Source organism: Typha latifolia, chromosome 6 (genome assembly GCF_019914945.1).
Source record: "Typha latifolia isolate L0001 chromosome 6, TyphaL0001v2, whole genome shotgun sequence".
NCBI classification, from domain to species: domain Eukaryota; kingdom Viridiplantae; phylum Streptophyta; class Magnoliopsida; order Poales; family Typhaceae; genus Typha; species Typha latifolia.
In genome coordinates this window covers 632,639-656,135 of record NC_133091.1, presented here as the reverse complement: position 1 = coordinate 656,135, position 23,497 = coordinate 632,639, and the positions used below count along the sequence as shown (strand labels likewise).

The window sequence follows — 23,497 nt, the reverse complement described above, 5'->3', positions numbered from 1 at the left end:
TTCATACACCCGAGGAATCGTATATTAGATTCTCTCCTCTTCTTCTCGTCTTCGGTCACCTACTCAACTGCACAGCTGCTTCTCGAACCTCCCTCCTATATATATATATATATATATATCTATCTCCAACTGGCCATCTTCCCTCCAAACTCAACCCAACCTTAACGCTACTCAGATCCGATCCATGAAGCTCTCCCACCTGACGGCGGCGATCCGCGATGTCCTCCTCCACCACAGGCCGCTGCTCCGCTATGCCGCCGCTTGGACAGGGCTCTTGACGGCGACGGTGGTGGCGTCATCTTTCGCCCCGGAAGTTGCCTTCGTGTGGGCCGTGTCCCCGTCCTCGAGATTCGCGCGCGCGTGCGGCGGCGCCGTTAGGGTTCCGTTGGATGGGCCTGCGGGCGAGGTGGTGTGCGTGCCCGCGCGGCTCTTCGGGAAGTCGGCGGTCGACATCGTGATGCCGCCGCTTTTCGCGGCGTTAGTGGTCGGGGTCTCAGCCTGCTTCATTCGGGCCGTGGGCTTGGGCGAGTCGGAAAACCCAATCCGGCTTTGAGATTGCTGTTCCAAAGCTATTTTGTTCGTTCGATGAGCCGTATTACTAGTATAGGTTTTTTTTTTTTAAAAAAGAAAATTGTAGAGATAGCAGAAAGGACCCTCTATTATTATTATTATTATCGATAATTTTACAAGATAATAGCATATCCAAGTATACATTTTCCATGATAAACCTAAAAAAGAGGTGTCATATTATCATATCATACAGAGCAAATTACACAAATGCCACCCTCTCCTTCGTGCGTTATGATAAGCCATTTAAATTACCACGTCAACCCTCTTATCCTCAGCCACGTGGCATGCGTCCTCGCCCATGATATAGAGCTTGGAGTGGGCCTTATTGGGCCGGATGGGCTCAACGAGGTTAGCCATGGACACAAGTTACCATTTGGAGCTCCTTATGTGGCTTCGATGATGATGATGATGATGATGATGATGATGATGATGATGATGGTAATGAAGGGTTGGGTTGGGCCCCGTGGTTATGGTTCATGGTGGTGGGCTTATGGATGGCCATCACAGTTGGCGTGGTCATGAAGGTCGTAAACAGCGCCATGAGGACAAATATAGCAAACGTCTCATCGTCGAGCACCTAAACACATACAAAACATTGTAATATATCTAAAAGATAGGGTGTGAAATGAAAAATCCTCCAAAAATGACAGCATATATTACCTTCTTCTCTTTGCCAACGTTTAGAACGACGAGCTCTACGAGCCCTTTGGTGGCCATCAAAACCCCAAGAGCCAAAGCCTCTCTTCCCGCCACGTCACCACTCCACGATGCCACCCAAAACGTCCCCAGAACTTTCCCAATGCAAGCCGTCGCCGTTACGAGCGCGACCAAACCCCACGATTTAGCTCCGTTAATCTTCCCCACGTCCGTCCGAATCCCACTCGCCGCGAAATATAGTGGAAGCATCAAACCCGAGACGAAGCTCTCGATCTTCTCGAACATTACGTTTCCAAAATTACCCTCCTTCGGTATTATTAGCCCGAAAACAAACGCCCCGAAGATTGAGTGGATCCCGATAAAGTCCGTTACAAGACCCGCTAATAGAACGCCGACTAGTGTGAAGCAAACGCCGACTTCTTCTACTCCACGGTTGGCTATCCGAGTTAGTATTCTTTTAACTACAGCCATCATGAGTAATACAAACAGAATTCCGCTTAGGAGAATCCATAGGGATGTAAGGGGTGACTTGCGGTTGTTTCCGGTGAGAGCGACGGCGAGCGCGAGCAAAATCCACGCCGCCACGTCATTGAACGCGGCGGCTGACATGGCGATGTCTCCGATGGTTGTGTTGAGGAGGCCGAGCTCCGCGAGGATGCGGGCGAGGACGGGGAAGGCAGTGATGGATAAGGCGACGCCGATAAAAATGAGGAACGCGTAGAAGTTTACGTCGGCGATGTCGGGGAGCGTCTTCTGGAAGAGGAAGGCGATGCCGACGGCGAGGAGGAAGGGGAGGAGGATGCCGGATAATGCGATGGAGAAGCCTTTGCGGCCGGCGCGGCGGATGGAGGCGACGTCGAGCTCGAGGCCGACGAGGAAGAGGAAGAAGAGGAGGCCGATGCCGGAGATCGTGTCGAGGATAGGAGAGCTCCATGAGGGGAAGATGGTGTTTGAGAAAGTTTTGCTCCGGCCTAGTGCAGATGGCCCCAGTATTATTCCACCCTAGGAGGGGGAGAGAGAGAGAGAGAGAGAGAGAGAGAGAGAGAGAGAGATGGCAAATAAGTAAATATCAGTGTGCATGCAATAACTATTTAAGCCAGGCTTGGACGTAGATAAAATTATATCAACATGCAGATCCTCTGCCGTCACTTCTGTAGGAAATCCCTGCGCATGGGGAGATTTGGGAGTTGTAATTGGCTGTCATGTACTAGTGTTTGTGATGTATCCATTTGTTTTGGCCCGTTGTGACTCGTAAATCCATATTCTTCTAATATTTTGTATTATATATCACGTGTAAATTAATAAATACACTAGACTGGAGTAAATTTATACCAACCTGTATATAGAGAGACATATATAGTAATATACACACGTACTATCTCTTACATGCACGAAGAAAGAGAAGAATATAAACAAAAACTCTATCGAACAACATCCCATGCATGCTATATAACCATTGAAACAAGATAGGAATTCTTTGTCCAAAGATAACTTGATTAATTAGCTCATAACTAATGTTCTAACATGATGATATTTGGATGCATACCACAATCTCAGCAACCACTCTAGGCTGGCGTAAAGGCTTCAAAAGAAAGGCCAGAGTACGGCTAAGGAGAAGAATTAAAGCAATTTGAACTATGAGGAGTGGAAGGGCAAAATTTAGAGGGTTGTCGCCCTGCCAAACTCCATCCGATGTGATCTTAATGGATGTTACATTGATAGCTCGTGCCATCTTAATCTTAACATTGATGGCTACGGCAAGTAGAGAGTTGTGAGTATTTATAGAGTCTAAAGGAATTAAATTAAAGTTATCTTAAATGGTAGTGGAGTACTCAAGATCAGTCGAGTTGTATTCTTTTGCTTGTCTGTTTCATAAGAGAAGAACGTGCCCTTTGATTGATAAAATAAGGAAATGAGATGAATAGTTGGATCTCTGTGATAGGTTTTGTCTCTAGTGGATGCTGCTGCCCTAGCTAAGGATCGTCCAACAAATATTTTTTATGCTGATTTGAGTTGACAAACATATTTGCTAAGTTAACAGAAGCTAACTTTGTGACCCAAATTATCAGTTGACTGGGACGTTTTATCAGGGTTTTCTTTATATTAAAGTAGATTTAGTGGTCTGACTTGTCAATGGTGGATAGGAGGAATTTGCAATTCCAATATGTTATATTCTTCATATGTTCTTCTTTTTCCGATGTATTAGTTAAATCGATCTCCTCTCTTGCTTATATGACAATAAGGAGGTGAGCACGTATGACAATAAAACAAGAGAATGCACAAAGGAATTCTTTTGCTTGCAAAGGGCCAAAAGATTTTGATGACTGGGAAATTAGGTTTTGTCTCTTAATAGTGGATTTAGCTATGGATCGTCCAACAACTAATTTTTATGCTGATTTGGGTTGGCAAAACATATCTGTTAAGTTCACAGAAGTTAACTTGGTGATCCAGATTATCATTGGAATGAGATGTCTTATCTGGGATGTTTTTATAGTCAAGTAGATTTAGTGGTCCTACTTGTCAATGGTGGATAGGAGGGCAGTACCAATATGTCGTATTCTTAATCTTTTTTTTTTCTTTTCGATGTCACAATTAGATTGATATATGCAAATAAATACAAACTAGGTAATGAAGAGGCTGGCGGAGATACAGAGAAGATTCTCGAGATTGTTTGTTCTCTCATGGGAAAAGTGGCTTTTGCATTAATGGAGGTGAGCACGTATGATAATAACACGAGAATGCACAAGGAACTGTCTTTTGCTTTCATACCCACAAATTATTTCATTGGTCATTGTTATAATTATTATTATTATTGGTGCGCAGCAGCTGTAATAGGAAATTTTTATCAAAGAGAAAGGTCGATTATTATGCTTATATTCAATATGAACCACATGAAAATATAGCAGATTTGGTCTCAGAAAGTTCAACATCCACAGTAGATATGTAATACTTAAGCTGACGCCAAGGAAAGAGTATAATGATTTAAGATAATTTCTCTCTCTATATTCAGCATTTCTGTTGATGGAACAGCAGTAGTTGCCCTGAAAGCAATACAGAAGTAGTCCTTTTGACATGTAATGTACACTGCTGGAAAGGGGAAAAGAAGGAAAGAAGAAGAAAAAGATGAAGCTGTAAGTTTCTGGTCACAATACCTGCACCTGGAGTCAAATGTACATTCATGCTCAAAAGCGTATGGATGATGATGTCAGTCAAAAAGCTCTAGGGAATGTAACAAATTGTGTGTCTGTTACTGAACGGATTCAATATCCTTGGCTTTCATATTACTGATATGCTGAAGTGAACACCGCAAACTGTTCGATTTCTCCTGCATGACCTATGAAGCAAAAATTATCTGTGTTTAAAGAACTTGGTTATTACTTACTGAAATCTTTGAGCTGCTCCTAGTATAACAGAAAAGTGAGAAAACAAATTCCCCATACAGAGCGAAACACCACTTGTCATGCCTCGAGACAAAAGTTCACTATCAGATCATGGTATCATGAGAGCCTACTGTAGCTAAGAAAGATTACGTAAGCTACGGAATGATTAGGTTGAGTTTGACACCTCGTTCTTTTGCAGCTTCCATGATACTCTCTGAATTTCCAGTAGTCTTAGAGATATTCAAGTACGACTGCCACAACTTGATAGAGAAAGGATAGACTGATACAGCCTGCTGATGGAACCTTTCAGAGATTTCTGAAGCACCTGAATTTCCCAAGAGATTAGCTGCTCCTAACCACACTGGTTCTGGCGCCACAGGAATAGCCTGAAAGATTGAATTAACTAAAACAGAGCTTGCCCAAAACAACATACCCTCGGAGGCAGCACCACCATCATATAAATTTCTTAACGTGAATTTATACACTGATAAAGCTAATTGATAGTTTGATGGTGTAATTTCCATGATGGAGTCCACAAAATCAACGATGTCCTTGAGTTGATTAACCTTTTCAGGAAGAAGTGACGGACCGTAGCAGACTTCAAGAACATCATTAATCAGAGAAAAATCTGTGGAAACAGGACCTAAACTCTCATCAATCAACTGCCTAATTCTACTCTTTTTTATATTTTGGTAGTACCTTCTCGACAGTGGCTCAAGCAAAGGTAAAATTTGTTGATCTCTAATGTAACCACCAATAAGATCCAATATAACTTGACCTGGAAGATCCTTTGCAGACCCTTCACTCAAAAGATGAAATCCGGCATGCTCCCCTAAACAGAACTTGTAAAATTTGTGACCGCCCAGCTTTAATGCCTTATCTACAGCAAGTTGAGCTTCTGATATATTTTTCTGCAGTGTTTTGTATAGAGAAAAGTTTAGAAACCAAAATATGTCATCGTCCAAATTAGTTGATCCATCATCTTTGGGGAAACTATATAGACTATTTCTCCCATCTTTTGTGTTTCTACATTGGGCATCCCCAACTTCCCCAAACATCTGAAACCAACGGGTCATCAAGTTTTCAGCAAAATCAATTCTTTTATTTGCTAACACGTGTTCAGCATATTGATTCCAAAGACGTTGAAGGCCTTGTACTTCTTTAGGCCAATTACAGAGCATCTCCTCAAACCCTCCTAAACCAAGATCTGCTCCATGATTTTCCCCCAACCGAGCTGAAATGAGAAGAACATCAGTACAGGTTGGGTACAATCTCATGTACTTCACCAACAAGTCTGCTGCAGATTTTAAGCCTTGAAGTGCTGCTGCACAACTAATGTGGCTAACAGCAAGGAAATGTGATGATCTCAGAGACATAGGATCTGCTTTAGCTAAGTCCTCGTCAATATCTAAGGACACCTTATCAACAGCATATCTTAATAGTTCTATTGCCCGATCTTTATTATCAGTTGTTAATTCAGCTGAAGGCCATTCAATCCCAAATGGCAGATCTTTCTCTAATTCAAACTGTTCCAAAATTGCTTCTGGAATTTTCCTGTAAATTGATAAATATATACAACAAACCCAAAATATGCACCTGTCGGATATTACCAAGCAAGAGACAACAGTTGTGAGCAAATTGTCACCAGAGCATTCAACATTTGATGCTGGAAGAAGCCCATAGATTTGAGATAGAGCCTTATCTACGCTGCCACACATGCACAAAAAACCAATCATCTGTAAGAAAATGTCTAAGATGAATGCACTTTTATCTTTAATTTCTTTGTCAGAAGTCGCCGTCATATGGCAGAGCATGCTCAATGCATCGCTGTATGCGTTCAATCGGTAATCAAGGTGAAACCGACTGTTAATGTACATAAGCCACAGTTCGTAAGAGTATCTATTGTGCCGCACCTACAAGGGAAAAAAATACAAGCAGATATCACATTCTATGGTAAAAAAAGCAATTTCATTATTTCAAAGTCTATGAGCGCAAAATATAAAAGTATGCAGAAGGGACTACATGGCTAGTTTGGACATCTACTTTCCTATTCCTTGAGCTTCTGTTTCACTACATGCAGTCAGCAATGCGTAGAACGTTTGTAACTGTTTTACTAACAGTCCTTCCTTTGCAATTGGAAATTTAACCAGTGATACCATGTTTCCAGTTTTCAGAATTAAGTTGTTCAATACAGAAGGGACTTTTCTGTACTAGTTGGAAATTCCTCTGAACAAAGCTCTTAAAGAACCATAGTCCTAGTGAATACTTACAAAAGAACTAATAAGAAGTCCTGCATGAACTTCTAATGAATCTCAAATAACCATAAGACTTTCACCAACAGGGAAAAAAAAAACAGATTGGTAGGCATGACATGAGGGGACAAGTCAAACCATGAGCCATGCTTAGTTTCTATAATCTCAGAAATATGGAAGAAAAAAAGAAATGATGGGATGACCGATGAAAAATGTAAGTGCAGAAAAACTAAGAAGAAAACAACAGTCTACCGCATCGAGGAACATGTCTTCTTTTGCGATGCCTTTCTCTTTTCGATAGTAAATGTGTAGATAGATAACCCAAAGGAGTACAGAATTAGGATTGGTCTCAATGGCTCGCGCTAAGAGAAAAAGAGCCTACAAAAAACATTTTGATAATAGAAGTTAAGAACCATTAACTTTCTGGCATCACACACTTTAACTTATCCTCAGGTTAAATGAGTTAATGAGGAACTGACAAAGTACATATAGATAATTACCTTCTTCCTCTCCGGTTGACACACCTTCTGACAGGACAATTCAAGTGCCAATTCTAAGGATTGTTCAGAATCAGGTAACCCTTGTAAAGGTTTCTTCTACAGCAACAAAATGAAAGCATTAGGTTAAAGAAAATTAATTAGTGTCCAACCATATGAGAGTAATACATAAGAAGATGCTGTAAACCTTGCAGCAGCTTTGTCATTTGGATATAAATTTGTAATGAGTATAAATTTTGTCAAGCAGGGAAAGAAAGGCCAAGTAATTGATAGAAACAGGAAAACATTATTGCAAATTATCACAGTGGAACTTCAAGCTCACTCTCAATATAGTGTATCAGTAAATCAAGAAAACATTTGACTTGGTGACATCCATCGGGTAACAAAAGCTGATAAACACATCAATTGAGTATCACAAATATAGCACATGCAGCAAAGGAAAACAAGAGAAATTTAACACCTATTGCTAAAAGAATAAAGGCAAAAAACATATTTTCCTGTCAATACTGACACATATTAAAATAATATGGACATTAGTGGACCACTTGATGACATATTCATATAGCACAGTGTCCAAAATCACAAAACAAAAATATAATGTCATCTGTATACTTTTAATCTTAACATACCATTGTTGCATCCTGGCTTCTATATAACAAATGCTTGTTCCAATTATAATCTGCAACGGAACCATTACCAGCTTGTAAGAATGGTGCATCTAATGGTAGAATTCTTCGAACAGAAAAGGGTAAAGGGAAGGAAGCGCAAAACCCCCTTTGCCAATATTGGCAGATACTGCCAGACAGCACGGAGCGCGATAAGTATGAATCAGCTTTTATAAGACTTAAACCAATATGATATGTAGGTACAGGAAGAAGGTGTTGAAAAAGACTGAAACAAAGCCGCCCTGCATTATTATATTAAATTAACAGCTTTCACCAGAAAGGTTTATAGCAACTGATTTTTCTAGTTCGGTGAACAAAACTACAGGAAAAGGCATACCTGAAGCAGAGGTGATCGAGTGACTGTTTTCTTTCAATTTTCTCCAACTGCATCTTTTAGCATGCTGCCATGTACATTCTTCGTCATTACATTTTCCTCGGAGTTCAAAAATGCAGAAGGGCCAGAATGGATCAATCACAAGGTCCATTGTATCAGAGCCAATGTTGCCAGCTATAGAACAACTAGTATTACACCTTTCAGCATGATCTTGTATAACATCGGGCACACTAACCATGGATTCACACATCACATCTCTTGACCTGTAATCCTTATCTATAGAAGTAGTATATCCACAACAAAAATCTGGAAATATCCATCTAAGGTTTTTGGATACACTTTGCAGAACTGAAGAAGGTAACGTGGGCATGTTTCTGCAAGATGGCAAGCTAGATTCTTTAGGAGAAAAGTTGTTTACTTCAGGTTCTACAACCTTGTGACAGCCATCATCCTTCGAAGGAACACTATCACCATGAGATTGACCAGAAAGCTGGTTGATGTCACTTCCGGGCTCCATTGTACCTTTAACAAAATTGCCGGGACAACCATCATATAACTAACATTAAAGAACAACAAACAAAGTCCACAAAGCATATAAAAGGTAAATAATAAAGTTTAGAGAACAAAATGCTGAACAAAAAAACATGGTGAGTTGGTGACTACCAATATACTTTTTGCAAATAATGATGTGGTAAAAAAAAGAATATTATTTATACCAAGAGGAAGGTTTTCATCACTCAGTAGCATATCAAGCTTTACATCATCATAAATTAGCATTTAAGTAAGCATTTCACCCTCAAGCAGTAATTCAACGTTTACTCCATTAAAAATTCTTTAATTTTGCTGAAACTCTTTTATGAGAATAATTTATTTAACCACATCATCGTCATCAGCCACAAACTACATTACCCATATAATGGTTTGGTTCCACCCAACAAATTAAGACATTTAAGATTCAGTAGACATTAGATTTGAAAAACCCTATCAATATTGAGTCCTAAATCTTAAACAAGATATTGGCTGCTATCCTTACAAGTCACAAATCTGCTAATTTTATCAAGAATGAGAAACAAAATCAATGCCTCTTGCCTCTTACCGAGGCACTAGTAGCTGAAGAGTGAAATGATGACATTATATTAATAAGATATAGTAAAACTATGAAGGTAGGTGATGGGAACCACCATCTGGCCAGTGACCACTGCAGTAAGTGTCTACTGAACTGCAAAGCCACTAAAAAGGAGTACATGCATCTAATTCAATACATAAGAAGTTTTTAAACAATCTCCAACTTGAGTTTGAAGCACACCAGGTCAAAGAATAATTTCGATTCTAATATGACAAAGAATTTGCTTATATTATTGCATGAGAACTGGTTTACAAGAAACTGAACTTGTAAACAGGGAGCAGATGATCTGCAGAAACTAGCAAATCAGGAAGATGACCAAAGTCACCAAACATCACAAAGAATCAGGATTATATAAATCTGGAAAGTCACATGAGTTTTGCAGAACAAGCTACAGGATACATCTAAAAGGGAATGGTTTGTATCTGAGAATAAAAGTACCTCCAGATGTTGTGATCAAGTTTGCCTGTGCTCCCTGCATTCGCTGCTTAACTTTGTCATGTTCTCTCTCAGCTACTTTACCAGCAAGGTGTCCCATGTGATTCAAATCAATATTTTTAGATGATGCTCTCTTACCAAATCTTGCGACTAATTCAGACCTCAACGAAGCTTCCAATAGCTCATAGTCCATTCTAGTGTGTCTGGGAGGCAATCCATTTCTGTCAACAACCATATCTGCAGTTTCTTTTACATGATTCTCATAATTTGTATGAGAGGCTGGTCTTGATTCAGTCATACTAAAAGGAAAATTTTCTTCAACATCGTCTATCAACATATTGCTATTCTTGGGAGGAGCACAAGCACCATATGTATCACTTATATCTTTAGGATCTGATGTGCTAATAGCAGGGTCATAGCAGTGCCCAGATGCAGACTCATGCCCACCAGTCAGCTGATGAGGAGCTTCATCTATACATTGTCCTTTAGACTTATCACCCAGTTGTTCTAACATCTGATTGTCAGCAGGTATCTTATGGTCCAATAATGAAAGAAAATCCTGGCTAGCTCTAGGAATATACTTTAAAGAATCTGACAAAGTTTCACTATGACTATGCCAACTGGAAGGCCACGGTGAACTAGAACTCTCCATTATTAATCCATGAAGTCCAGCAGAATACAATTCTCTTTTCCTATAAAGAATGGCACACCTCTCATTGGCCTCAACTAAAGCTTTCTGTGCTTTACGATAAACTTTTAGTGCTCGTCTTTCTTCAAGTTCACACTTGCGCCTGAACTCTTGAGCCTCTTCCAGTTCCTTGTCTTGCAGGTCCTCTATCTCCAACAAAGATTTCAAACGCATGCTTCCTTGCCCTGGGTTGCCCATCTGACCATCATAAGTCAAGAGGTTTGCATTCTGTAGAGATCCTTAAACATGTCAAAAGAGTATATTCCAAAAGCAACACCATGTATTTTTGTATTTAAAAACTACAAAAATAGTTATCCTTAATTAATATAAAGTATGCTACCTTAGTTACTACCAGGTATGGTGTACTACAGAAGATTATGGAGTGCATAAACTTTCTTAAAGAGATCATGCTGAAAACATAATGAGGATGTAGAGAAAAAAAATATACAAGCTAGAATCATCTGGAAATATTGAGGACTTGAATTAACATGCATACGACCATCAAGTCAAGGAGAACATGAGTTAACACATGCCTGATCAAAAGCACACTAACTTATATATTGAACAAATACTGTCAAAAAAGGAAAAAAAAAAGTCATAGAATTAATCACATCAGTTAACTATTTTACAAAGCTGAAGCATAAAACCATAAACCCACAAAAGAACATCAGGCTAAAATAGAATCCAGTTAAGCATTATACCCATATATAAATATCCAATTCCAAATATCATCGAGTGAAACTAATTGGAACAATTTTCCTTATGATATTAGATTATATTAAAAGCTTATCTTAAAAAATCAGGTAACCAGATATGAACAAAAGATGAAAACAAATGAATGTCTGAAATAAAAGCTATAGCAATACATAGAGACCTAACCTCCACGCCATTTACAATTTCCATCAAACATGAAGTTTGATTCAGCAAATTAGAAGAATCAACTGGCATACCCTCCTCCATAGTCTGAGCACACTCTTCAGCAACCATGCTACTGTTCTCCTTTTCAAAGGGCATCTCAGTATCATGGACTTTGTAGGAGAGAAACTCACTACTAGGCATTAAAGTGACATTATCTTCTGCTCCTGCATTCTGTACTGTAGATGATAACAGGACATTCTTAGTAGCTCGGTCATGTTGGTTATCGCTTCTTGAATTAGTTCTAGCTAAAAGCTTCTGCAAATCATTCCCATGGCAGCTCATCTCACTTCTGTTGTCATGATAACTACCTCTCTCTATAGATTGCTTACTATTCCCCGTCATAGATTTGGTGAAAGTTACTGGTAATTGTAACTGATCGTCAGAACATTGATTCTTGTAAATATGGTGTTCAAGCCTCAAGCGTTTCAAAGGTCGGCTATCAGGTGCCAATTCAACAGTCTTAGTTGGCACAGTTCGGCTAATATTAGCTGCCTCAGAGCTTAACTTCTCACTATGCTGCCCTGACTGATCAGAATTTGAATCTATACTCCGTTCCCTACTAACTGCCATAGACTTCTTCTGAACTTTTAATTCACTTTCTCGTAGAGCAATTTCATTGCGTAAATTTTCCAACCTGTTAACTGCCAAAGTCACATTATGAGCATTCCCATCCACCAGGCATGGTGATGCCTTCTTCGAAGTAGTATGTCTTTGATTACGAGGATCCATTGTAGTTGTGGAAGCTCCTGCTCTCCTGATATGGGTCCCTAGATTTCTGGTGGTAGATGAAGTGGATGCATGCTTTACAAATCCTTGTTTAGAAATCTGACTATTCATATGTTGGGTCTCATGAATTTGTACTTTTCTTTGCATCTGTGATGATGTAATAGGCAATTTATGTGTATCTGTACTAACTGCAAAATCATTCTTTTCTACAGACTCCTCCTGCTTTGACTTTTCAGAGTCACTCCCACTCTCGTCATCTGAAAAACTAATTACAAGGTTATCATCTGAAACTTTTTTCTGCCAATTAAGTGTTCGATTGTTGTTGGCCATGAATGGCACCTGTTTCATCCTAAGGCTTTTACTGTAATTTTGTGGAGCTGATTTCTGAACGTGCACATTAGCAAGGCTAGAACTACTACCTGGAATAATAAAATAGTGATTAAGTCCAAAAGTTGGATAGAAGAGTATTCAAAGAATGACTGTCTCATGTCAGAAATGAATGAGATTAGATAAAAAAAATCCTCAATAATTATAATTTGATGTTCAAACCAAAGAACGAAAGAATGCCAAATAGCTCACCAAAGATAAGCATCACATGCATTTATGAAATAAGATATTGCACCATTCTGGGAATCCAAATTTGGATAATTAATGAGAGCTAACTGGATTTATAAATGGGGATCACATGTCGCTGGTAACTCCTTGAAATGCTTCCAAGAGAAACCACAGAGAGAATAATTACATGAGAATGGGCTATCATGGTTGGGCATATGTCTAACAAAGACCATAGTGAACAAGTTGCTCGTATATTTCCCAAACTTTTGTGGGTCCAAAGTTTCACGTGGCAACAATACATGGGAAGACAAGAGTTTTTAAAATTTTCAAAATTCTAAAAACCAATCAGAAGCAAAAGTATTTCCCTGTCTATGGCATAACATAACAATTTCTGTTTGCAAGTAGTAAAGAACCCACCTATTTTGGAACTTCTCGAAAGATTGCTCCCCAGAGGTATATGGCAAGGTTCAGAGGATGTTGTGCTATCATAGGGAGCAATTGACTGAATAGGCAGGTCCTGTTAAAAGTGAACAAGTGATTAGAAAATGAAAAATTGCAGAAACTCCTGATATGAAGATTTCCATATTTGTATCACCCAAATCATGAATCAGAAAAATCAAGACAAATAGGGAAAAAAGATATCTTGAAAAATATAACAAATAGGAATACGACAAGAGAATCATTTGCCAAAACATGAAGAGAAAAGTTCCCATCATAAAGGAAAGTTACAAGTGGCTATGCATAAAAAATAGTTCATACAAACAAAATGACAAAAGAATCCAAGACAGACATTGCTCCTACACACCCTATAATTCATCTAAAAAAGTACATGTGAAGAGAAGGAGAACAGTACATGCTGCGGTCACAGAATACATATAAATTATCAGAACCATGGAGATTGTTGAAGAATGTGGTCTTCTCAACATGAAGACAGTTGTCATGCCATAAATAAGGCTATTACTATCCAATAATTGTAGAACAAATGTGCTACAGTAGTGGTCTTCAGATAGAATCCAAATATCTAATACACCTTTCACTTGAAAATTTAACTAAATCATACTAAAGGAAGAACGAAGTGCAAGAGGAAACGAGGTTTCAAAGAGAAAAGATATCACACCTAAATCAAATATGATTAAAAAATACCATTTCAACTGTTCCTAGCAAAATTTTAGTTAAGGAACACAAATGCTTTGCGAATTAAATTTCACCTTCAGCTATAACATTCAAATTGGCTCATCATTTTTCAGATTTCCCACATAAAACTTGACTGAGTTCTTATTTGCCGCCAATAAATCAGATTTCTACCCCCCTATTGACCATTATTCTCACATAGACTTGAGTGAAAACTATCTAGCCAGATATATAACGGATATAAGTCTATGACATTACGAACAAGACTTATATTTAATCGACACAATTATCTTTTTCAATGAAAAATCGACACAATATATAATCAGTCAAAACTATACTAAAAGTAAGAAACAATTCACATAGCTAGATCGAAGTTGGAAAGGAGACGCACGAATAACCAAAGTAGGCCAAAAACAAAGATTCTTGTAGACAAGTTGAAGCTTCTACGAAATCTCTGTTATCGATCGATTCAGAAGCCTAAATCATCAAAGAGTGACAAAAAAGAAGTACCAAAGAAACCCTACCGCATCTTCCTCGCCGGAGGAGAGCTCCCCTTCTTCCCGAATTTGAGGCGTTTTAGGTCCTGCCCTGGTGCTAGGGTTACCAGACGCGGCGGCGCGGAGCACGTCTCTTCCGGCCATGGCTTCCTGCCGGCGCCGGCGATTCTGGTCCCCGAACGAAAGAGCCGTAAGTTTATGAACTTGCTTAAGGATCGCCTGAAATGGAAGGAAACAGAGCGCCGGATGTAAGACTGAGGTATAATATACTCGTATATTAAATGACCTTTTTAACCTCGCGCTTTTCTGAAATTTCGGAGGCCGTCCTTTCGTTCTCGTTGGCATCGGACGGATTAAAGTCCATTTGCACACCGGATAGGCGGATAGTAATCTAAGAGGAGGTATTTGAAATAAGATCAAAATATAGGTGCTGATATGCAAAAAAACTCGTAATCATATCGATATCAATTACTTTGGTATTTCCCTTTCCGCCCTCCTCCGCTCACCTCCATTTAGAAACCCTACTTTCCCTCTTCTTCCACCTCCGCCATCTTCCAATATCCACACACTCCTTCCTCCACAAACCCTTATCTCACCTCCTTCTCCTTCACTTTCTCCTCTCCGCCGAGCGATGACGAGCGCCTTGGACATGTCCCTCGACGATCTCATCAAGAACAACAAGAAGCCCTCTGGCGGAGCACCTCGTGGCCGCGGCGGAAGGGGTTCTGGCCCTGCTCGCCGCGCCCCAAACCGAGCCGGGAATCGATCTGCGCCCTATTCGATCGGGAAGGTATGCCCTAGTTCGATCGGTTCCAGCACCTCTACCACTATACGGATCTCCATTCTTATCTCGATCTTCTTCGATCTATTCGGATGCCGTTTTGGGGGGGGAAGTTTCCTGGAAGCTAAGGTTCTGATTAGAGTGTTGTTATATTCCTTAATGGTATCGTCCGATCCAGGCGCCAGATTCGGCTTGGCAGCATGACATGTACTCCGACCAGATGGCTGCGGCAGGGGCGGTAGGGGCGGTAGGGGCGGCGGGGGCGGGGTTTCCGGGAGCGAGGAGTTCTGGTATCGAGACGGGCACCAAGCTTTACATCTCGAATCTTGATTATGGTGTCTCCAATGAGGACATCAAGGTACTCTCAGTCTATATGGTTCTCCTTCTTCTTCTAATTTTATATTTGCTATTTCCTGGTTGAACAAGATTATGTAGAAGAGTGTTTGAGCTAACACTAATTTTATCTGCATTTATTTCCTGTTGGCCAATTTTAATTTGATAACCATTGGGTCTTTATATGCCTTTTGAGAGTGGCCGTATAGTGATAAAATTTCTCTTTCACAGTGCTCCACCTTGTGGGCATGCACCTTGTGGGCTTGTGGGCGTGTTTGGTTGTCCCGAAGTGAGGGAGGTAATTATCTTAGGAAATAAAAAGTTCTTAGGGGACTTATTTCCTAGCAATGATTTATTACTTCCTAACATACGGTGAGATAGAGAGTGAGAGATTGGAACTGTGTATTTTTTTTACTTTCTATTATTTGATTGAAAGAAGAAAAATAGAATTTAAAACTTTAAAATAAAAATAAAATGATTTGCTTACATCTATAGCCATCTAGAATTCTTTATTTGTATGCAAACTCTTTAACAGCTTATATTTGTGTGTAACTGTGTATATCTTTTAAAAGCAATAGGTTTTATATCCTTTAGCTTAATTTTTAACAGATATAAGTTAAAATCTTTAGTACTAAAAATATAAAAGACATGATCACCATAACTGAAAAAATTGGTAAAAACAAAAATAAGAATAGAGAAGGTGCTAGTACAATGAGCGCATTAGGACCTAGGAGTCTAACGAAAGGAAAGAAGCCTTTGATTGACGTTTTGATTTGTTTGGTTTGAGGAATATTCGGGAAAAAACCTTTAAAATGAATCCACATTAAAAAAAACAAGGATTTTAAAGGAGATAAACATAAATATTAATTTTAGAGGGGTATATATGTAAGTAAGAAATTTTAGAAGGGTATGCAGGTAGGGGAAAAAAACTTGATATGGATTGAGATTGAAATCTTCTAGGAACCCCAGTGGCCACATGCTTTATATGTGACTGAGAACTAAAGTTGAGAAAAACTCTCCCTCCTTTAGAGAGAAAATAGATTGGTTGCCAAAAATAGGGAATTATAACTTATGGTGTGTTTGATAGTTAGAAAGTGGAGTTTAATAATATGATTGACTTTAAGGAAGTGCCTCTTTCTTTTCAAAGAAATCAAAATGAAGAAGTGAGGTTGTTTTTGGTTGGTAAGGAAGTCACGTATTTGATTTATTTTTACAACCAAGCATTGAAAGTAGATAAGTTTCTATGAAATAACTACTTTCTTTCCTCACTTTCTAGAAACAACTATTTTCATAGTAATGATAATAGCTTGCAATATGGCTCCTTTTGTTGCTTTGATCCTTCATTTTCTTTCGGTCTGTATTATGGGTTTTCTGGATAAATGTACTTGTGATCATCTGTGTGGTCAAACTTCTGAATTAACCTAATATCATTTACTGTTCTTAATACTATCATACAGTCATTTTCCAGGTCTAACCTAAGGTATCTCCATCATGAGTTGCTTTCTGTAGTGAAATATCAAAGTTCTTTTTCAGGTTTTTCCACCTCATGTTTGTTTATTTTTTGCAGGAACTCTTCTCGGAGGTTGGTGATCTCAAGCGTTATTCGATAAATTATGACAGGAGCGGACGATCAAAGGTATATCATTTAGCTTCACCTTTTCTTTTAATCACAAAGACAATTTTGGTCTTGCCTCACATCTTTGAAATCCATTTCCCAGGGAACTGCAGAAGTTGTTTTCTCAAGGCGAACAGATGCTCTAGCTGCTGTTAAGAGATACAACAATGTGCAGCTTGATGGGAAGCCAATGAAAATAGAGATCATTGGAACAAATATTGAGTCACCTGCTGTGGTGCCTTTTGCTTATAATGGGACATTTGGAAATCTTAATGGTGCTCCAAAGAGGTTGGTTATATTAATCTTCTTATTCTGGTGAAACTTTTGATTCTTCTAAGATTTTTATAGTTGTAATATTGTTTTCCAGTTTATGTTCACTACATTCTCAAACTTTTGCAGCTTGATTACTTCGTCAGTCATAGACTCTTAACTACTCATTTTTTAATAACCATAATTGCTGTTTGGCATGCACATTTTGATGTTTGTCTCCTTTATGTATTCCATATGAATCAGCTTGTTAAAATCAAGGACATGTGGTCCTCTGTGATGGTCAACATTATAAGGGTACAGCATTACATTAAATTAAGCTGATATAATTACATGTTAAGTGATCTTCTTTTCATTATTGCTTGTTTGTATGAATGGGGCTGAAAAGTTGGAAGTATGTCAATCTATCTAGTTAATTTCTTCATTCGAGAAATCTGATATATTATCCTTTTAGGCTCTTCTCTTCTGAAACTTGAGACTGTTGTTATATGGGATCCTAGTTTTAGTTAACTGATATTTCCATTATTGCTTGTTTTGGATGAATGGGGCTGAAAACTTGGAAGTCTGTGGAGCTATCTAATTGTTTAACAACCTTTTCATTCGAGAAATCTGAAATCTGAAATCTGAAATCTTATTGGTTTAGGAATCTCTTCCCTTTTGAAACTTGATACTTTGGTTATATAGGATTCTAATTCTAGTTTATTCTTCTTTGCCAGAAGAATCCTATTGTATGGCAGCTGTGCCTTCGTAATCTTGTGACATAACATTCTGGGAATGCCTGTCAAGTTGCCTCACCACCCGAGGCTATTGTCTCATCCTAGCCATTAAACTAGGCTTTGTTTGATTTAAGGCTAAGCTCCGAACTCGATTAGTTAGTCTCATTTTTAATCTTGAATTTTTAAAGAGTAAAGTTGATTAGATATGAAAAAGATAAGATGTTTAGTTACTGAATCAATTTATGAGGAGTCTCTAAACTCAAAACAAACAAGGCCCTAATGATATAAATTCCATCACTTGAAAAGAGGACTGGATGTCATGATGAGGAGTGATCTGTAATTTGCATGAGTGCATAAGGGTGTTGATATTCACTATGAACATTCTAAATCTAAAAGTCGCAGGTCAACTTGGTTTTCCTCCTTTCACGATTCTTGATAATTTTCGCCAAGAATTTGGGCCTCTTTTCCTTTAGTCAGTACTGGTGATCTCCTGTTGATTGCTTATCATCTTGAGCTATACTTCTTTTGCCAGTGAGATTCACAAAAGTTTAACAGGATGCGACTGTGTTTTGGTTCTTTTTGTACTTTTGTTGTTGAACACTGGGTGAGAACTTATTTTCTTTTTTGAAGTATCTTCTATGTTTTATTATGGTTTACTCTTAATGGTTGCTAGTTTTTATATTAGTTTTCCTGGCCAAGACTGTTCTAACTTGTTGGCAATCGATCCCAGTGGGCCTGGAAGGGGTGGCTTTGTAGGGTGGCCTCGAGGAGGCAGCGGCAGCGGCAGTGGCAGTGGCAGTGGCGGTGGCAGTGCCGGCGGTGGCGGTGGCGGTGGCGGTGGCAGTGGTCGTGGACGAGGGAGGGGACGTGGTGGTGGTGGTGGTGGTAGCAGCCGTGGTAGAGGTCGTGGAAACCAACCGTCTGCTGCAGATCTTGATGCTGACTTAGACAAGTATCATGCTGAATCAATGCAGATTAATTAGAGGCTTCTGCCTAGGGTCATTTAACGTGTTTTAATTGCTTGCTCGCTTGCTTAATACTCAGCCGTAATATGTTGCTGTAATTCTGCTACAGTAGCGAAGGACAGAAGGTTGGAGTGTTATTACCTGTTTATGGGCAGTGTAACGTGCTACTCTGGTAAAATTGAGAGGTGGATGCTTGCTCGTAGCAAAGGGTGCCCCTCAGCCCTGTCAAACTTTTCTGTCGTAATGTTGCATTATGTCTAATTATGACATATTTGTGCTGCATTACCAGCTGGGACTGGCCGTTTTACTATTATCCCTTGATGAACAAAGCGCTTGTTAGTCTTTGTACGGTTAATTTTCTTTACGAATTTGTTGTGTCAAATCTCTTTCGACTGTTTTTATTACTAGTAGCCAAGGAGGGTTGCTGAATAAGCGTCTTAAAGGATGCTTAATGGCTCATCCCATTAACCTTTCCTCAAACGAAACAATCCTTATCTTATGTCTGACCAAGGAATTACGTTAGATTGTCATATCATTCCAGACCCCCAAAACAAGAGTTCTTGACCAAACTAGTTCTGAAAGATTGTCGCTCAAAGTTGTTTCACTGTAGTCTTAGAAAACCACTGAATTCATTTAAAAACGTTTTACTACGGACACAGAAACTTCACCATTTTAGTGTCAAAAAAGCTAAACTACTGAAAACTACAATGAACTAAACTTCATAAACTTGAAGAGCAGCCTATTTTAATAAAAAGAAAATTGAAACAGAGATAGGATTGGTCAATCACTCCCCAAAACACCTCGATGGACTGTTCACCGAAATTTTCCATTGCTTGTTATGAGCTAGTAATAAACTAATATATCACCTAGGAACTGCATTAACAGACTGAACGTAATAATATATTGCATTTCCGGTTTCCACAAAATTCACGGTGCTCTCATCACCACGAAACTGATTGCCAGTGATCTCAGATGGCAAGACGCGAATCAGGAATGGCATATCAATCATCCAGAGTGCATGACTACAATGCCATTACACGTAAAATGTTGTCTTACATCAAGATATCTTCTCAGCGGTAAAGTTTAGCTAAAACATGCAGTTTACAACAAGAAGGGTGAGAACCTGAAAATTGTAAGCAATGCAAATTGTATGGAAGCTAGTCTCGGCTTCATTTCCCCACCATATGAAAGACTAGGGGAAACATCTCAAGAGTAAGAAAACCAACACTATCCAGAATTAGTCCCCACCAAAGAAGACTTCCCCAAATGTAATAAACTGAAAATTTGCTCAATTTCTGATGAAGATACTCTCAAACACCACAGGAGAAATCCAATGCTGGAACACCATATCAGCTCAGTACCTGCGAAATCCACGATCAAAAATTCTACCAGATGGACATTCATATGATAGGTGGCCACGCCCGCCGCAGTTGTTACAGATGACGATGCCAACGCAATCACGACTGATGTGACCTGGCTGGCCACACATACGGCAAATGATGTCACGGAAAGAACCACCATTAATCTGTGGTGCCAAGTTTCCCTTGGGGCAGTTGCGAGCTACATGGCCAGATACATTGCATAAATTGCATATGGGTTCATTTGAGCAGTCCCGTGCCAGGTGACCTGTCTCGCGACAGTTGTTACAAGCCTTATCATTGGTGCAGTCTACAGCAATATGACCTGGTTTGTGGCAATTATTGCAAAGCCTGGTGTCAGAGTTTAAACCTGAGCCAGGGCAATCACGTGCCAAATGACCAGTCTTGTTGCATGTGCGGCACACGGGTTCATTTTTGCATTCACTAGCAACATGTCCAGACTCCTTGCAGTTCCAACACACAGTCTTAGCGGTGCACTCAGCTGCAATGTGCCTATCATCACCAAGTCAAAATAGTAATATTTTTTACAGGTCCAATTTTACTATAACCAGACAAGTCATGAAGGCATAGACCCTTCCTACTTGCCACAAACACTATATGGACAGGAAGAACCCTAGAACTAAATGAAAGGTTGCTGACCAAGTTTAAGGAGGCATAATTGGAAGCATTGACCTCAGTAGCTACATGACCCTTTGAAAACTTAAAGAACCAAGAGGGGTATAATTTCACTGAACAAGATGATAAACAAACCATGAATCATGAAACAAAACGTAGAACAATAGTAGACTCCCAGTTCCTAATAAAAAGAGCAAGCTTTGCCGGTAATCATTTGGCAATGCACGGACAAGCTAATGACGAGGTTCGAAGTACTACCCAAACAGCAAGCTATTCAACTTTACAAGAATCAGGCACAATAGCAGTGCATCTATTCATAAATATAAAGGATAAATAATCTGAAAGAATCATCATACCCTGGAAGAGCACAGTTGTTGCAGACAGCTACGTTTGGACAATCTCTGGCATAGTGTCCAGGTCGCTTGCAATTTTTACATAATAAATCCCTAGGAGGACGAGACAAAAACATAATAGAATAAAGATAGGATGTCCTTTGAACAATTAAATGCCTATAACAAGTGTAGCATGAGATACTCTACTAAGAATGTAGATAGATGCTTCCAACACCAGTAAGAGCAGGTTCTATCTTGTGTACCTAATTGCAGCAGTAAATAATTTATTTACCTCGGCAACAGAGTATGGCTTAAACTCCCAAAAGAAAAGAAGGAAAGATGCTTAGATGGCATAGAAAATATTTCAAAAAGATTCATATATTAGAAATATCAAATGTTTGAATCTCATAAATATTAGAATGCTTGAGAAACTAAGTTGTTATTCCTACAGAATGGTTAACAAGGGATCCCAAGCAAATAAATATCAGTAATTCATTGTTTCCCTACATTTGTTGACTAGTAACTCCACTGATCAAATAAATATAAGTACTGATTGACAATTTTCAACGACATCACAGTATATTAGCTTATCTCTTTGCCTTAAACATGATTATGTTACAATTAAATTATTTCTCTCAACACTGAAGCTCATAAATGATGTGCCTAAGTTGTCAATCAGGGAAATGTTGAGTAAATACTTGCACATGCACTAGCCAAAAAAAATCAGTAGTAATTTTCATATATCTCTAGCTTCAGTAGATATATTGAAAAGTAAAGGGAGAGTTTTTGCATTAGGTAAACCAATTACACACCTTAGTGTCACTATCTTTTTTATCCTAATAGCCTCTTAAATTAATAGTGTGATAGGTTTGAGTCAATCAACTTCAAGTTCTTGGCCTGCACTGTATAAGTCGCACCCCTTTAATGAGAATTGCTCAAGCTTGATAAGCAACAGGGATCCATTAAATAGTTTGCTACCTATTGCTCAGGACCTACGATGCAAGTTCACATGCCAGCAAAACACTATAATGGTTATATACCTACCAAAGTTTGTTTGCGATCTCCACAAAATAAAAAAAGATACAAGTAATTCATTTCGTTTTAGAAACAAAACAACAGCGTAGAAAAATTACTACAAATGACGATAAGTAAAATGATTGATATGGTATAATCTCACCTGTAACTGCGACGCTCTCTCCTGTATGGAGCATCGCGGTAAGTCGTGCGCTCGCTTCGGAATCGACGTACCCGTGGAGGGCTCCTACTGCCGTCGTGACTCATGGCGTATATCCACCCAAATCAAATCCTCCGAGATTAAACCACAGATCCCTCTAACCTCTATTTACCCTAAAGAAGTCCTCCACTTCCCTGTCCCAAAATTTCTAGTCAGCACATCGAAATATAAATAGCAGGAACAAGAGACTCTAAATGCATTCTTAAAGCCTCTCAAAGTTGATAATAATCGAAACCCTAGCCGATCGTGCAATATCGAATTCGAGCATGAATCTAGGGCTCCTTGCTTTAAATCTTCGACACATCCTAGTGAATCAGAGATTCCACATTCATGAACCGACATCAAATCAGCAAAGAAATCAAAAACCATAACCATAAATTAAGTAAAAATCCAAAAAATAAAATAAAATCCGATGAACAAGGACAAGATAGTAGATACCAACTCGCGTAAAAGGAAGTGGTGAGATCGAACTTATACTTCGATCTCGAGGAGAGGAAAGCGGCTTACTCCTCGATAAGGAACTGGGAAAGCAAAAGCTCGGAGGTGAGGAATGGAGTTTTAAATTTGGGGAGAAGGAAACCTAGGTAGTGTTGGTACTAATCTGGACCATCTTTTTTCTGGACGGATATACCCCTATTCTTCCTCGCTGTGATTCGTTTCCTTCAAGATCGTGGAGGGGTAGGATTTGGCATTTAGGACTATAAAAGAAAAAATATTAATATATTTATATACGATGAATTTACGGTTCGGACCCTGAATTTCCACTAATTACAAATAGCACCCTAGATCTTTTTTCTTTTTCCCCCTAAATTAGAAGCTGCCCAGCAAT

The 23,497-nt window shown here is 39.1% G+C and overlaps 5 protein-coding genes across 16 annotated transcripts; 2 read left to right on the top strand and 3 right to left on the bottom strand.

Moving 5' to 3' along the window:
• Positions 1 to 152: 152 nt before the first annotated feature.
• LOC140791131 (uncharacterized) lies at positions 153 to 755 on the top strand. Its single transcript, XM_073141536.1, has one exon. The coding sequence runs from the start codon at positions 185 to 187 to the stop codon at positions 551 to 553; it is 369 nt and encodes a 122-aa protein (XP_072997637.1). The 5' UTR covers positions 153 to 184; the 3' UTR covers positions 554 to 755.
• A 164-nt stretch (positions 756 to 919) lies between these two features.
• On the bottom strand, positions 920 to 2,959 carry LOC140791121 (cation/H(+) antiporter 20-like). The gene is made up of 3 exons (XM_073141524.1): positions 2,774 to 2,959; positions 1,231 to 2,229; positions 920 to 1,147 (listed from the first exon to the last, which is right to left on the bottom strand). The coding sequence occupies exons 1-3, from the start codon at positions 2,957 to 2,959 to the stop codon at positions 920 to 922; spliced, it is 1,413 nt and encodes a 470-aa protein (XP_072997625.1).
• Positions 2,960 to 4,208: 1,249 nt separating this feature from the next.
• Positions 4,209 to 14,704, bottom strand: LOC140790275 (uncharacterized). 6 transcript variants are annotated; one of them, XR_012109360.1, is made up of 11 exons: positions 14,459 to 14,704; positions 13,221 to 13,320; positions 11,484 to 12,667; positions 9,920 to 10,832; positions 8,359 to 8,877; positions 7,986 to 8,263; positions 7,360 to 7,455; positions 7,112 to 7,237; positions 4,792 to 6,520; positions 4,380 to 4,561; positions 4,209 to 4,268 (listed from the first exon to the last, which is right to left on the bottom strand). XR_012109360.1 is itself a non-coding variant. In XM_073140269.1 (10 exons), exons 1-10 carry the CDS (start codon positions 14,573 to 14,575, stop codon positions 4,509 to 4,511), a joined length of 5,115 nt encoding a protein of 1,704 aa, XP_072996370.1. In that variant the 5' UTR covers positions 14,576 to 14,704; the 3' UTR covers positions 4,209 to 4,508. The 6 variants fall into 6 exon arrangements, 5 of the variants coding, with proteins under 5 accessions (XP_072996370.1, XP_072996371.1, XP_072996372.1 ...); XM_073140269.1 differs by having other exon boundaries at positions 4,209 to 4,561; XM_073140270.1 differs by having other exon boundaries at positions 4,209 to 4,561; positions 7,360 to 7,452.
• A 168-nt stretch (positions 14,705 to 14,872) lies between these two features.
• Positions 14,873 to 19,490, top strand: LOC140790277 (THO complex subunit 4A-like). The gene is made up of 5 exons (XM_073140275.1): positions 14,873 to 15,221; positions 15,391 to 15,570; positions 17,113 to 17,181; positions 17,264 to 17,448; positions 18,874 to 19,490. The coding sequence occupies exons 1-5, from the start codon at positions 15,063 to 15,065 to the stop codon at positions 19,124 to 19,126; spliced, it is 846 nt and encodes a 281-aa protein (XP_072996376.1). The 5' UTR covers positions 14,873 to 15,062; the 3' UTR covers positions 19,127 to 19,490.
• Positions 19,491 to 20,076: 586 nt separating this feature from the next.
• LOC140791320 (uncharacterized) lies at positions 20,077 to 23,302 on the bottom strand. 7 transcript variants are annotated; one of them, XM_073141837.1, is made up of 5 exons: positions 23,107 to 23,248; positions 22,904 to 22,973; positions 22,612 to 22,802; positions 21,459 to 21,548; positions 20,077 to 20,979 (listed from the first exon to the last, which is right to left on the bottom strand). In XM_073141837.1, exons 3-5 carry the CDS (start codon positions 22,713 to 22,715, stop codon positions 20,463 to 20,465), a joined length of 711 nt encoding a protein of 236 aa, XP_072997938.1. In that variant the 5' UTR covers positions 22,716 to 22,802; positions 22,904 to 22,973; positions 23,107 to 23,248; the 3' UTR covers positions 20,077 to 20,462. The 7 variants fall into 7 exon arrangements, with proteins under 7 accessions (XP_072997938.1, XP_072997942.1, XP_072997943.1 ...); XM_073141841.1 differs by having other exon boundaries at positions 23,111 to 23,202; XM_073141842.1 differs by lacking the exon at positions 22,904 to 22,973 and having other exon boundaries at positions 23,176 to 23,302.
• Between the last annotated feature and the right edge of the window lie 195 nt (positions 23,303 to 23,497).